Source organism: Pteropus alecto, unplaced genomic scaffold, assembly GCF_000325575.1.
Source record: "Pteropus alecto unplaced genomic scaffold, ASM32557v1 scaffold45, whole genome shotgun sequence".
In the NCBI taxonomy this organism is placed as follows: domain Eukaryota; kingdom Metazoa; phylum Chordata; class Mammalia; order Chiroptera; family Pteropodidae; genus Pteropus; species Pteropus alecto.
This window is the reverse complement of record NW_006442491.1, coordinates 21,229,008-21,244,341: the sequence shown is the minus strand read 5'-3', so window position 1 is coordinate 21,244,341 and position 15,334 is coordinate 21,229,008. Positions and strand designations below refer to the sequence as shown.

The 15,334-nt window shown below is 43.6% G+C and overlaps 1 protein-coding gene and 1 pseudogene across 2 annotated transcripts in view; one reads left to right on the top strand and one right to left on the bottom strand.

Annotated features, from left to right (window-relative positions):
• Window positions 1-15,334, bottom strand: part of ACSS2 (acyl-CoA synthetase short chain family member 2) — a 45,643-nt gene that overhangs the window by 3,769 nt on the left and 26,540 nt on the right. For both annotated transcript variants that reach the window (XM_006921742.2, XM_015597023.2), the window contains exons 3-14: window positions 12,001-12,092; window positions 11,718-11,821; window positions 11,153-11,225; window positions 10,790-10,865; window positions 10,514-10,628; window positions 3,774-3,911; window positions 2,674-2,844; window positions 2,247-2,380; window positions 1,920-2,052; window positions 1,781-1,837; window positions 1,504-1,584; window positions 229-337 (exon numbers count right to left, since the gene is read on the bottom strand). In XM_006921742.2, coding sequence (XP_006921804.1) covers window positions 229-337; window positions 1,504-1,584; window positions 1,781-1,837; window positions 1,920-2,052; window positions 2,247-2,380; window positions 2,674-2,844; window positions 3,774-3,911; window positions 10,514-10,628; window positions 10,790-10,865; window positions 11,153-11,225; window positions 11,718-11,821; window positions 12,001-12,092 — 1,283 coding nt within the window. The remainder of the gene's footprint in view (window positions 1-228; window positions 338-1,503; window positions 1,585-1,780; window positions 1,838-1,919; window positions 2,053-2,246; window positions 2,381-2,673; window positions 2,845-3,773; window positions 3,912-10,513; window positions 10,629-10,789; window positions 10,866-11,152; window positions 11,226-11,717; window positions 11,822-12,000; window positions 12,093-15,334) is intronic.
• Window positions 5,496-6,083, top strand: LOC112471036 (annotated as a pseudogene).

Genomic DNA, 15,334 nt, shown 5'->3' with positions numbered 1-15,334 from the left:
ATATTAGACACTGACACAAAAGACGTTTTCTCTTCCTTTCTCTCTCTCCGCCACCCCCTCCCTCCCTCTCCCCGCTGTTCCATCTCTCTCTCCCTCTCTCCCTCTACCCGCTCCCTCCTGCCTCCTTCCATCCTTCTTCCTCTTCTTCTCTCTCTCCTTCTCCACCCCTAGACAACTCTTCCTGTCCTGAAAATGTCTTGGGTGTGGGAAGGGGATAACCAAGCTCACCATCTCCTGTCACGTAGTATCCAGGGAACTTCTTAAAGTAGGTGGTCTCAAAGCGTTCATGATTCCCATAGACCGTGCGCATGATCCCTGGCCAGGGCTGCTTGAACACCTGGGAGTGAGGAAGGCACACTGGTCACATCTGCTGTGCTGTCTCACTGGAAGACAATCACAACTTTGCCAAACCTGAGGAGAAATACCCTGAATGCCATTCCTGAGAAGTAGGACAAAGTACAGGCTTTGGAAATAGACAGTCCAGGCTTGGAATCCCAACTGTGCCATTTACTAGCTGTGTGACCTCAGGTAAGTAACTTTACCTCTCAGCTTCCAGATCTTCATCTGTATATCAGAGAAAATAATATCTACCTCTCAAAGTTATTGTGAGGATTAAATTGGTAGTATGTAGAAGTTGCCTAGCACAATGTTCTCTTAGTGATAAGCATTTAGTAAATTTGAGTCTCCTTTTGGGTAAACCCTCAGGAAAGTAGGTCCAGTTTGATGCAAATGAAAACAGTCATATAAAAATGTGGGACCCACATAGGAGTAATTATTGCCCCAATCAATAACATCCTGTGGCAGCAGATTGGTAGGATGATGGAATTCTAGGCTAAGAATCAGAAGGCCTGGATTCAAGTCCTGCCCTTGTTACTAACTTGCTCTAAGTAAAAGTGAAGCAGAGTGGAGGGTGGGGCTGATGATCTCCCTGTAAGTACTAATACAACAATCAAGGCAACAGTTAACATTTATCAAGCACTATTAGGTTCTATACTAAACCCGGCATAGGGATTATCTAATTTAATCAATTCAGCGACCACAGAAGAGTACTATTATAACCCTACTTTACAAATGAGGAAATTGAGGTTTAGAGGAGTGAGGTAACTTATCTGAGGTCACAGAAGAGACAGAGCCAGAATTTGAACCCAGGCAGATTGACTCTGAAGCCTAAATGATTTTCCACTGTTATGAAGCCTCCTTTCATACTAGAATGTTTATCAAAGGAAGAGTTGGGACTAAGTCTTCCAGACCCTAAAATGCATCATCAGGAATCTTTGAGCAGAGCCCTTAAGGGTCTTGTAAGCCAAAAGGCAGAGACACAGACAAAGCATCCAAAAGGGTTCACCCCAAGATCTCTGCAGAGGATAAACCCTCAACCATGGAAGTTTAGTCACAAGAGGCTACCAGGAGAGATCAGGTTCTAAATTCTGAAGCCAAGTATAGTACTCCTTGGTGGACCCTTTCTCCCACCTCCTCAAACACTCCCAAGGGCCAGGGCCTTACCAGGTAACCTTCAGCTTCACCTTCCAACTCTTCCCCAGACTCATTCAGGATTGCAGGAGCTACACCAAAGAATGGGAAGGTCTAGAAACAAACAGGAGACAGGACCCAAGGAGAAGAATGAGACAACTCTGACTCAACTCTTTGCTTCTCCAAAGGAGATGCAGAGCCTCAAATTCTGCACACATCTTCAGTCCAGTCCCCCACCCTCCATCTAGGCCAAATGCCCCAAGATTCTACTCCTGCCTAGCCTAAGACCAGCCAAGAGAGCCTTACTCACAGCAGAACCAGGCTTCATAGGTATGGCACCAGGGAGCGGGGTTAGCATATGGCCACCCTGTGGAAGTCAAAAGACCAGGGATGTAAATCAGTCTTCCCACATTATCCCTGAGCCCCAACCTTCTCAAGCCCTTACTCACTGTCTCTGTCTGCCAGAAGGTGTCCACGATGGGGCAGCGCTGGGCACCTACTACTCGGTGATACCACAGCCAGGCCTCAGGGTTGATGGGTTCACCCACTGTGCCTAGCACCTGTAAGGATGCCCGGCTATGCCTTGGGCAGGGGAGTAGAGAAGAGAGGGAGGCTCTGAGTACCACTGAGACCAGGATATGCCCAGGCTCTTCTCCTGCCCCCTCCCCTATTCCAGGCCAGGGAGTTGGAACAGGGGAATGGAAAAGACTGTGCACAAAGGCCAGCACTCAGCTCTGAGGGATACCCATGGGGCAGCAGCTGGGGTGAAGTCTCACTTGGTGACAGGCTCATCTCCAAACTTCATGAGCAGACGGATAGCTGTGGGTGCTGTGTAGAACTTAGTCACCTTGTACTTGTCCACAATGCTCCACAGGCGGCTCACATCCGGGTATGTGGGGATCCCCTCAAACTGACCACAGTGAAGGCTAGTCATTCCCAGTTCTTCCCAATAGTCCCTCCATTCCCCTACCATACCCTCAGGCTCAGTATTTTGCCCTTTCTGACAAACCCATGCCTTCAGTCCCTTACCAGACAAGCCAAGAGAACATCCCACTTAGGATGTACAACCCCCTCAGAACCAAGAAAGGACTGTGTAAGTCACACTGCCTCTAGACCGAGTGGCCTTGGGAGGCAGTCACATAGAATCATCTTGTCCATCCCCTAAGTAGGCCAGGTAGCCATGGGTCCCAGCTCCTCTCTCACCAAAACACTGGTGGCACCATTGGCCAGTGGCCCATAGGTGACATAGGAATGGCCAGTGATCCAGCCAATGTCTGCTGTGCACCAAAACACGTCCTCTGCGTGGAAGTCAAACACGTACTTGAAGGTTGTGGCCACGTAGAGCATGTAGCCTCCAACTGTGTGTACTACACCCTGGAGAAAAAGAGGGCCTCTGGTTGGGGCCTTGGGCACACCCCCACTGATCACTAAATGTAGGCTGGGCAGAGCTAGAGGAAGATCCTCAGGGATTCTGGCCCTGCCAGCACCCTTTCATGGCATCCACCTCTCTTCCGTCCCCTTTTTTCCATGTTCCCATCACATACCCCACACACATATATTCAGTCCATCATTCACACCCACACGCTAAGATGGTATTTCTGAGCCACCCACATCATACTCACATACATGAACACTTCTAGTACACTCACATCTAATAGCATCTCTGTTGTATATTTGTACACACACAATTACATGTTGACTGAATGGAAAATTAAAAAGATAATCTTTGCTAACTCCATCAAAATCCCATCCCTAAGAAAGACAGACTAAAATTGTGTATCTAAAGGCCAATTGAAGGATACTCTAAAGCATGTGGAGAGAAGAATTTAAGGATGGGGTAAGTAGAAGGTAGAGTGTCATATCTTTCGAGTCAGTAGAAGAGTCAGAGTTTTCTTAAGTATTCCTGGCTCCCACCCTGTGCCCTGGGAAGGACAAGATATTGAAGTTTAGCATGTTGAAGGAACTGAATTCTAAGAGCTGTAGCCTAGGAGCCCAAGAAGGATCCCTGTGCCCACCTTGGCCTTGAGTTGATAGGGCAGCTCTCCTTCAACCAAACCATGTGGGCAGGGGCAAGAAAAATCAGTGTAAGCCACATGGACTGATCCTTTTCTCCTTTTCTTGGAAATGGGAAAGCCCCCACCTGAATTATCTTACCTTGGGCCTCACAATTTAGTGTCTTAATTCAGTTTGGAAAAGGTAATATGACATTTCTGAAACTCAGGGTTGTAAATTTCATGTCATCATATGCTTCCTCAGAATCTCATTTGGCACCCCTACACAGTACACACACACACACAACTTGCCTTGGGTTTGCCTGTGGAGCCACTGGTATACAGGATGAAGAGCGGGTCCTCAGCATCACACCACTCAGGCTCACACTCATCCCCTGCCCCCTGCATGAGTTCATGCCACCACAAATCAATCCCTTCGTTCCAGGAGATCTGCAGGGGAAGGAAGACAGGAATGGGCAGGGAAGAACTGTGAACAGCTTGAGATGGGGCCAGGAGATACCCCTACCTGGCACTTGAAGGGGCTGAGGTGAGACTGGCAGGTAGGGGTGCTGGCGGGGAGGGAGGGCCTTGTAAGGGTAGAATGGGACAGAGAGAACAGGAGCAGAACAGCACACTTCTTGGGTACTCCCAGCAACCTGCTCCAGAGTTCCCCCTCACCTGGCCTCAGGCAGAAGAGGGACTCTTGGTCCCTTCTCATCCTTTAATTTCTTAGTTTAAATATCACCTTGGAATGGCTTTCTCTGAACAGCATCTGGTAGATTCTCACCCCCATCATCACCCCTGCTATTATTCTTGATCACAGCACCATATTTCTTTCCCACACAGCACATATTTCCAGTTATTTCATTTAGTTGTTTGCTTGATTACTGTCTCCCCAACTAAATAGTGACCTCTACGAATGCAGAGGTCTTCTCTTTTTTTCCTATATCCCCAACACCTGGCACTCAAAAGACACTCAGTAAATTTTTGTTGAATAAATGAATATGCACACACAGGCCTGCATACACACATATGTACTTATGGGACTAGTGGCTCATCAGCAGGATTGCGAACACCACACAATTCAGAAATGCAAAATTAGTCAGAGCCTGCAGGTGAGACAGGCATCTGGCCGTTAGTAATGAAAGAAGTCAACAGATCTTGGTCCAAGCACCTTTTCCTGAATGTCCAGACCTCATCCACATCTGGAGGTTCCTATCCTAGCTTTGCCCCTGCCTTTACACCATTGGTACTGATGAGTTTCCCATAAAGGCATTTACCTGAGGTTCCATTCATCAGGAAACCTTGTTTTAAGTTGGTGGAGAAGGACCAAGGTGGACTTTTTTCTCAGCGGAGAGGTTCCCTGTATATTGGAGTGCCTTCAATAACTATTTCTGGATCTGTCACCCCAAAGTTTTTCTAAACTATCCTTAAAACTGTTTTACTTTCCTGATGAAATAACCTCTTTGAACAACTAGTTTTCTGAGTCTGCTCTTCACTGAGTAAAGTTGGACTCCCTGAATTTGTCCAAAAATTACACTGGATTTCAATCAAAGTTCTGCCACTTCCCAGCTACATATGACCTTGGGCAAGTCACTTTACCTCTTCACTCCTTTTTAAAATGATAGTCATTCTTGCCCTAATGGTCTCACAGGATTTGGGGAACATCAAAAGAGAAAGATATAACCTAGTTATACTGAACTCCTCTGAGAGATGAATTTAAGGATATGATAATGGGAACTGTTTGGGGTTTTCTTTAGCTGCCACACAGTCCTTTCATATTCATTAGCCTCTTGTATGTTCAATGGCTCTGGCTAGAAGGTAGACATGAGAATATAAGAGAAACAGCTGCTCCTATTGTATGGCTATATGGTGATCTACTGTATGCCTGTTTGGTTAAAAAAAAAACCAACGTGCCCCTCCCCCTTGCATATGGCTCGAGCTGGAGGAGGGCAGGGGCCTGAGAAGCTGAAGATGCAGGACCAGAGCAGTTAGGAGGCAATGAATAATATTTCTTCAAGTCTGCAATAAAAAATGGCCTCCAATAAAACTACATTGCAAAAGATGGAAGAGAAACAAAATGGAAAGTGTTAAAAAGCTGAAGAGGCAGAGCCTGAAGAATTTGTGGTGGAAAAAGTATTGGACCAATGCATAGTAAATGGAAAGGTGGAGTATTTCCTCAAGTGGAAGGGATTCACAGATGCTGACAATACTTAAGAACCTGAAAAAGTTTTAGTTTGTCCAATGTTAATTGAAACATTTCTTAATTCTCAAAAAGCTGGCAAAGAAAAAGTACCAAAAGAAAATCTGACAGTGAGTCTGCTGATAGCAAATCAAAGAAGAAAAGATGCTGCTGATAAACTAAGAGGCCTTACCAGAAGTCTTGATCCTGAACAAATAATTGGCGCCACAGATAGCAGTAGAGAATTAATGTTTCCCATGAAATGGAAAGATTCAGATGAGACAGATATGGAGCTGGCAAAAGACGTAAATATGAAGTGTCCTCAAATTGTAATTGCTTTTTATGAAGAGAGACTAACTCAGCATTCTTGTCCAGAAGACAAAGCCCAATAATTATTTGCGTTGCTTTATACATACAAAACCTGGGTCTTGGTTTTTTGATTAGGGTAAAAAAATAACTACATTCTAATGAAAATCAAGTTTGATGTGTTTGTTCTAAAGTAGTATTGGGGGAGTTGGGGTTTTTTTGTTTTGTTTTGGGTTGTTTTTGCATCTATAGCACTGTTTACTTTGAATGAAAGCTTTCTGTAGTTGCTTCCTTTATCAGGAAAGAACATTTGATACCACATTTTCCCTTCTGCGTTAGAGAACAGCTTTCTAAATGTTGGGGAAAATCTCCATTGTAATTATTCAGTCAGAATTTGTGTTTAATTCATATATATACCTAAGATTCATTCTGGGTTTTTTGTTTATTTGGGGGTTTTAGGTGTATATACATAGAGTACCTATGTAAATGATTTTCTTCTTTTTTTAACATTTACCAAAACAAAGAAAAGCAGCACTTTAAAACCATGAATGAGCCCATGTTTCTGGGAAGCCATCATTTTCAGCAACCTAAGAAATACATTACTTGAAGTTAAATTGAAATTTTTCCTGAAGCTTTAACCTTTGAAATTAAATAATTTGCAATTAATTGGCAATTTAAATATAATGTAAGTAATTAAAAGTGGACTGCTTAAAAGGAACCACGTCAGACTCCATATCCATATCTACAATCATATAAATGCAAGTCTGTTTGCGAAATCCCTTAAAGGAAATTCTGTCACTACCAACAACCTCCCCACCCAAATGAGAAAACTAGGTCAATCCTAGTGTGTTTTAATTAGGCAAACAAGACTTATTTAAAGGGTTCCTTCTAGTGTACCATTCCTTTACAAGAAGTTGAGATCCTTGTGCTATGTTAACTTGAAAAGGTAAGGATTCCTGGAATGTGTAAGACTTCTCTCATGGAACAAAGGTTAGAGATAGTTAGAGACTTGGTAGTTTAGGACCTGCTGGAATAAATAGGTGAACAGACATTCATAATCTAAACTCTTGGCCTGCATGTTTTTCCTTTATCCCAACTCATTCCTTATGTGTAGGCTCAATCTCAGTATATATGGGTTACTAGTTCAGCAGAAGCCAGGGAAACAATGACTTTGTAGTAATCAGAATGTTATCCAGTTGTATATTATTTATTTTATTGTAAATACTGGAAAACAATGGTTAATAAATAGTCTTATATTCCTTAAAAAAAAAAAAACCTAAAGTGTTAGACATGTACCTTAATAAATTATAAAGTGATTCTCCAACCACTCCCCTCTTTTTGTACTATCTGCCCCTTTACTCTAGAGAATTTGAAGTTTCTGGCACAAAGGCATCATAAGAACGGCAAGCCCAAGCCAAGTGAGGTGCCATTAAATTTAAAAAAAGAAAACACAAAAACACACCCTCATTTTTTGGATGGAATAGCCATATGGATCTACACATACCTTGTCACATGAACACTTTTTTTTTTTGCCAAATGATCTACTTGATAAGGGCATTAATGTATTTAAGCAGAAGCATGTTAATATTGCTTTGGGCAAATGGTGCTGGTCTACGGTACTGGTGTGACTTGTTATAGGAAAGGCACTAGGTACATGTAAGGGCAAGTTACACTGTGGCAATGAGAGGACTCTTATAATCTTGTAAAACTATTTCTTTTGTGAGCATGTGAGTAACAAGGGGTGTGTACTTCAGTCATGGAGCTGATAACCGGCACCAGGAAGCCGGGTTAGTTCAATTAGAGCTGCAAACATTGGTAGTGAATTAGGTGTGTGCTTGTGAGGGCCCAGAGCTTTGACCTAGGGAAAGGTTAGAATTCTCTGAAATGTGAATTGAGGGGTTGGCCTTTGTCCTTTGACCAGGATAGCCTCAGGGAGGGCAGCTGCCAGGTATGAGAGGAACATAAGGAAGCTCATAGGTGACATAGTTGAAGAGGGCACCTACAAACTGTGCCAGGCCCTCCCTTGAAGATTCCTTAAGGATGAGGGGGTTTGGAGCTCTTCCAAGATTTCTGTAGCTTTGACCGCAATTCTTGGCCAACAAACCTGGACTTTGTAAGCCAATTTTTATGGCTTCTGGTTTTTTGGTAACAGTTTTCACCTCCAACAAACAAAATTCCAGGAGCCTGTAGCCTGAAAGTCTCTGATATTAAGAATTACAGAAGTTTCTTTTCTAGTTTCCCTTTTATTTATTTTTATTATTATTTTTTAATACCTCCCCCCCACTTCCACCCGTAACCTAGGGATGTTGCCCTCTCCCCTTAAGAACTGGATCTCTGAAGGCAGGGCATCTACTCAAGGGGCATCTCCTCCCACGTGCTTGTGCGGCTTGGCGCACCTGGGGGGCCTGGTGTACCCAGGGTATGAGCCGTGGCTCTGCTGGGGCTCGAACCCGGGACCTTCTGCATGTAAAGGAGACATGCTAACCACTGCTCTATGGAACCACCCCTCTGGTTTCCCTTTTAGAAATGCTCACCTGTCTGCTGTTAAAACAATAAAAGCTAATATGTATGGAGTAGTTACTACATGCCAAACACATTATAGATATTGACAAAACTCCATCAGGTAGGTATAATTATTATCCTTCTTTTATAGGTGAGGAAACTGAGGCAAGAGAGCTTAAGTCACTTGCCCAAGCTCCCACAGTAGCAGATTTGAACCCAAGTACTCTGGCTCCAGTGCCTGTACTCTAACCATTAAGTCTGTTACCTCCTTGAAAAGAAAAGTCTTAGATCCCTTGCTGAGTTTTAAAAGGAAAGCAGTGTCCCATGGGAATCAGATCCATCTCCACTATGCTAATGAGAATAGAGAAAAAGGGGATTATATTTACCATTAGCCTAATAGGTTAATTATAGGAGATTTAAAGTAAGACCCTAAGAGGATGGTAAAACTCAGAAGAATAATGGGTTTTATGTTTGTTTGTTTTTTTAGTAAGGAAAGCAGTTTCCTTTTAATAAGCATGTATTATCTTCTCTCTGTTACTGATAAGAGACCCGTAAGCCCAGAGAGGACAGGAGACTTATTCAAGGTCATACAGCTAAAAATTGGTCTCTGGACCCCAAACCCAGTCTCTCCTCTATACAAATCTGCTTTGAGTCCCTACTTAAGGATCTCCCTTCTTAGAACTACCTACAATGTAACTTTTGTTCAATTTAGCATTTAATTATAGCAGAGAGTTTACGTGTAGTTTGTAAATCCCAATGTAGTATATAAGTGTATTTAGGAATCTTCTCTACTGTCCTATATAAAACTTAGGTTTCCATTTGTAGTACATACCTAACTCCCCAACTTGTTGGTGAATTCCCAAGGTCAAGGTCTGTATCTCCTCTACACGCTCCTCCTCCTGTCTCTCCTGGCTCTGCCCTGGCTAAGAGCACAGTAAAACCTTTCTGATAGGTTACTTGGTCCTCTCTCCCACAAAGGTCTTGAGCAACAGGAGAGAAATGGAATGTCTCTTGCTACCTCCCTGAGATCCATGCTCTATGCCAGCTCAGAGACAGCAACAGGCATTTGGTTTCGCAACCCTTAGAGTAACTTAGATGGCAAAGGATCCGGGGCAGAGAAAAGGGGGTTAGGTTTGGCAGCCACCTCAATGGGGCAAACAGGCAAAGAGCAAATGGACACACAGACAAGCACGCAGGAAAGCAGTGCCCAAGGCGGTACAGAGGTGGATACCTGGGGCCAGATGCGCTTGGGTTTCTCTTTCAGCTTACCCTGTTAAGAGCCCACGGAAAGGGTGGTGAGCAGGGTCCAAGTATAGGGAGTGGGAGGGAAGGGTCAGTGTGCCCCAAACCTATGGCTGCCTCCTTTCCCTCAGGTTCCCCTCTCACTGATCCTCCCAGCCTCCATTTTCCTGATCTTGTTTCCAGCCCCTATACACTCAAAAGCCCTAATGCTGACTGGAGTCTCCAAGCTCCCTAGACTAGACTACAGCCTCTTTAGCCCTAAGACCACTCAGGGCCCCTTCAAGTCACAGACTCTCAGGAACCTATCCTTCTGGACCCTGGAGCTTTCATCCTTCATGCCCTTCAGTTCTAGAGGCCACCACTGAGCTTTTCTACCATTTCCTCCAGAAGCACTGGATCCAAAGCTAACAAAGGCCATATCTTGAGAGCCAGATCCTGATCCTTCCAGGGTGGGACCACCCAACCCAAGCCACAGCCCAGTTATCTATCAGATAACTACATTTAGTCATCCAAGTCAGCCCATTTCTTACCCAAGCCCAAACTCTGAGGGTCCCTTGTGCCCATCAGGATACCCCAACCAGCATGGGAGACTCCCTCACAATATCTCTTTCTAAGTTCTTAAGGTAGAAAGGGCTCCCTACCTACATTCAAGGTCAAATCCCCCAGCTCCCAGACAGCCCTGCCAGAGGAGGCATTCCTAGGATTGCTCCCAGATCCTCTGCATTATAATGAGGAAGGAAAGAAGGACATCAGGAACTTCCTGGGCAAAAAAAGGGAACCAATTTGAGCCCAGAGGAGGTTAAAGCAGTACCAGACTCACCTGCACATCTGGGCATGGCCTCTTAACTGGGGGGCACTGGCTGGAACAGTCACCTGTGCCCAGCTCTGACCGCCTCAGGTGCTTGACCACAATGCAGCATCTCACTGAGAAACCCCTGGAGGAAAGAAAAGCCTGAAGTGGTGGGCTCATTGGCTCAAAAGAGAATTTGGCAGGACCCACCCATGTCCATCTAGTGTAAGAGGGACAGAGGGAACCTGGCACTGGGGAAATGCCCAGTTGACCCAGAGTCGCAGCCAACCAGCCAAACACACTTACTTCTCCCGACACTTCTCCAGGGCCTCATCAGCCAGCTCCTTCAGGTTCACAAGCTTTTCCCCCCTGTAGAAGGCATCTTTGGAGAGCAACAGACATTCCAGGCCTTAGGAAGTTACCACACTCCTCACCCCCTATCCCTAGTGAGCACAATGTTCAGAGAATCCTTCCTGAGTGGGCCTCTTTACTCTGGCTCTTCTAGTTGGTTTGAGCTGATAGAGGGTTGGCTGAGGTAGAATTAGGAGGTAAAGGGAAGGCAATCCCTACTCTCTATGCTGAGCAGTCCCAAACTCCAACTAGCCGATTATTTATAGACAAAGATTTAGGGTGAAGGAGTACTAGAAAAGGAGTGAGAGAATTAGTCACCTGTAGTGATGAGAAGGCTGCAGCTGGAATCCAGGATCCGTTCACATAGAGATTCTGCAGAGAAGCCTGCAAACTAGGGAAGGGAAGGAAGACTGAGGAAGAGGAGGATCCAGGGATTAAGTGCACAAGGAAAGGAGTTACTCAAAAAACTTTCAGGGTCTCTAAGTCAAGATCCTAGAATAAACTGGATAACTGATAGGGAAACATTCTAAATTCCTTAGTCTGGTTCTCACCACCCCAACCCACCTCATCCCTGCCCTGGTATATGGAGAGCTCATTTGAGCCCTCCATTTTATTTTATTATTATTATTATTTATTTACTATTTATTGATTTTTTCAATTATACTTGATATTCGATATTATTTTATATTAGTCTCAGGTGTATAGCATAATGATTAGACATTTATATAATTTATGAGTGATCCCCCTGATAAGTCTAGTACCCATCTGGCACCATACATCGTTATTTAGTCTGATTCCTAAGATCCTCCATCATCCTGGCCCAAGCTACTTCTCCAGAGCCCCATCCCCCACCCTGGCCCCTTTTTCCAGCCCAAATTCCTACCACAATGGAGTGCAGAGCCCCAAGGCGGGCACATGCCAGCATGGCTACCACAAGCTTTGGTATCATGGGCATGTAGATGGCCACTCGATCGCCCTTCCGAATGCCTGCAGGTAAAAGACACAGACCATGGACCCTTTCTGCTGCTACTTACTCCCTCTCATCCAGCTACCACCCCACTCTTCTCAGCTGACCTTTTCTATTCCTGTTACCAGATTCCTTCCCCCAAGTTCTCAGACACCCGGAGGCCAGATCCTCCAGTCCCCTTCCCCTACCCCACACTCACCCTGTTTTCGGAGAACATTGCTGAACTGACACACTTGAACCAGAAGTTCACCGTATGTGATCTGGGTGGTCTCTTCTGGCTCATTGCCCTCCCTGGGATACATGAGAAAGAACCAGTCATTGGGGAGTATAATCTCTTCCCCAAACAAGAAATAGGAAGAGTCATAAAATCCTTTCAGTAACACCAAGGTCTGAGAATGTCCTATGAGGGTGAGCTGTCTATCAGACAGTTTGAACTGATAGGTCAGATACGCTGGTCTTTCAAGTATACTTTATACACAAGCTATGTGTCATTGAAAATGTACTGTTCATCTCTGAGCCTCATTGAGGTTGATAAAATGGTATGATGGTCCCTTATCTTCCATCCTAGAGATATTTAAGGAGAAATTATATCACAGACATAAAGTGGGGCCTCCAGATTACTAGCACCCAAGTCACCCAGGGAACTTGTTAAAATCTACATTCTTGAGCCCCAACTCAGACCTACTGAATCAGAATCACAGAGTCCAAGAATTCACTTCCTTATTATAAGCTGGTATAAAGAATCAGTAGGCGATTCTGATGCACATTTAAAGTTTGAGAATCAACAGCCTCTATCAGCTGATTTCTGTCTACTTCCTCAGCCTTGCCTCACACTCCTCCTCAAGCTTCAGCCCCGTTTTCTTTGGTCATTTCTTCATTTGTTCATTTTCTTATTTAACAACTACTATGTGCAATGTATGCATATAGAAACAAGGCACCGATGAACAAGATAAGTAAGATCCTGACAACATGGAGCTTATATTCCAATGATAATGCAAGAAATATGCAAGTAATAAATACAACCAAGATAATTTCAGATTACGGTAAGCATTATTTGAGGATAAATACTTTTTTAAAAGACATCATAAGAAATATTCATGACTATATGTGAAGATTTAACTATAAGAATATCCCCCCTCAGTGGTTTTTCTTTTTCAATTTTATGATTTTTTAAAAATAAGTAATAAACACAAATGACACTGCATAAAATAATATGTGATAAGTTCCCTCCCACCCCAGGCACCCTGCCTACTGGCAACCACTGTTACCCTGTGTTGTGTAACTTTCCAGAAATAGTCAATATGCAGACAAGGCCACTCCTAGTAGGATAGGAGGTACAGAGAAACTGAACTAGTGTGGAGTTACCAAGATAATCACTTTGGAAGAGAGCTATACTGTTAGCATCTTTCATAAGGTCCTAGGGATATCACTGAAGATGGAAATTTAAAAATTGAACTTAAAAATTTGAATTTTAATGCTGTTAAGAGAAATGAATGCCTCACAGATCCTAACTAAGCATAGGGTGGGTAGAGAAGGGACAGGGCTGCTTTAACCAGAGGACAGACCTATCATATAAGCATAAATACATGCATTTATGTTTATATATTCTCATTATTTTTCTATGCAAACAGTGGCATACAGTATACACTATTCTGTATCTTGCTTTTTACTGAGTATAATATATATCCAATAAACTGCACAGATCTTAAGTATAGCACTCGATCATCTTGCTTTTTTAAAAATTTAACAATAAACCTTGATATCATTCATATTGTGCTATTTCATTTTCTTTGTCATCTGCATAATGTTCCACTGTTTGTATGTGCCATAATTTATTTAAAAAATAAATGCTTCAAGAAATATCTTTATTTAAATGTCATTTAACTCACTAGCAAATATATCTGTAGGATGAATTACTAGAAGTAAAACTGTTGGGTCAAAGGATATATGCATTTTAAATATTGATAAATATTAGAGGACAACTACTTTAAATAAGAGGGTGAGGGAAGGCCTCTCCCCGGAGTAATGAGAAGTAGGCAATTCTATGAATTCTTGGGCAGAGAGAATATTGAAATTTGGACAAGCTCTGAGGTGGTAAAGAGCTTGGCCTATTCAAAGAACAGAAAGGAAGCCAGTTTAGCTAGAGCATAATGAACAAGAAGGAGGAAAAGAATGAGAGATAGGCAATAGCCAGATCATGTAGGGTCTCGTAGGCAGTGGTAAGAAGTCTGAATTTTATTCTAAGTGGGTTCCTCTGGCCTCCCTTATGCAGAAAGGCCCACCTCCACACTTTTGATCATGCCATTGCCCCTGCTCAGAATACCTTCCCTCCTCCTTCAGGCACCAGCACCCCACATAGCCCTCCCTAAATACTACATTACCCAGAGTACTTATGAAGGAGGTAACTGAAACCCAGAGAGATGTAATAGCTTGGCCAAGGTCACACAATAATATGTGGCAGAGCCAAGAATAGATCTTCAGGTCTTCTGATTTCAAGTCAGGACTCTTTCTCCTCATAGTGTGAAGGACAGGGACTAGCAAAGAAGCCAGGCCTTTAGAGGTCACACAGAAGATTATCGGCCTCTTCCCAGCTCCTGGCTCAGTGAGTGAGTTACTATCCTTTTCTTGGCTTAGCCCTCCTAGGGCTAAGAGGAGCAAAGCAGAGAGAGCTCTCTAAAGTGGGAAGGAACAGGGAATGAAGAAGCTGGCAAATGGCCTTGAATGCTAGAAGCAAAACAGCTATTTCCTTAACTGGCCCACTGACAAGTACCACGAGGAACTTCGGAACATCTTTAATTACGGCTAAATGCAGACATATACCACGTACCCATGCACATTTCCACGTGCATACCACATACCATACCACATACCAGTTCGCCTGTGTGCACTCACATGCATAATATCACATATACTAATATATAAAATATTGTAAGCATAAAAGCTGCCCATTTGCACACATAGGCACACATAAGTATAAATATAAGGACTCAAACATGGGCCGCTCTGCAAGTATATGCACCACATTTATGTATCCACCTATGGGCACAGCTTGCCCCTCCAGAAACTATCAAATCATTCTGTGTCATTTTCTTCATGGAACTTTTCGTTAGTTGAAATTATTGCATGTATTTTATTTACTTCTATATTATCTGTGTCTTTCACTGAAATATAAGTTCAATGATAACAGAAACCTTGTCTGTCTTGTTCATTGCTACATCCCTAGCACCTAAAATGGAGCCTGGTACCTAGAAAGTATACAGGAGCAGATAATCACAAACCTATAGAAGAACAGCTTATTTGAGCCCACCTCCAGTTACACACACACACACACACACACACACACACACACACACACACACACCCCTACCTCTCACAGTGTACATTCCTCTCCTTGGCTCTGGGCTCAAGTTATACATTATTAATATAGGCGCCTTACTCCTTCCAGTGTCTTCTTTCTCTGACATCCACACCTGGCTGGCCCCGCTGGCTGTTTGGGACGGGGGAGGGACAAGACTACTGGTCTCATGCCAGAC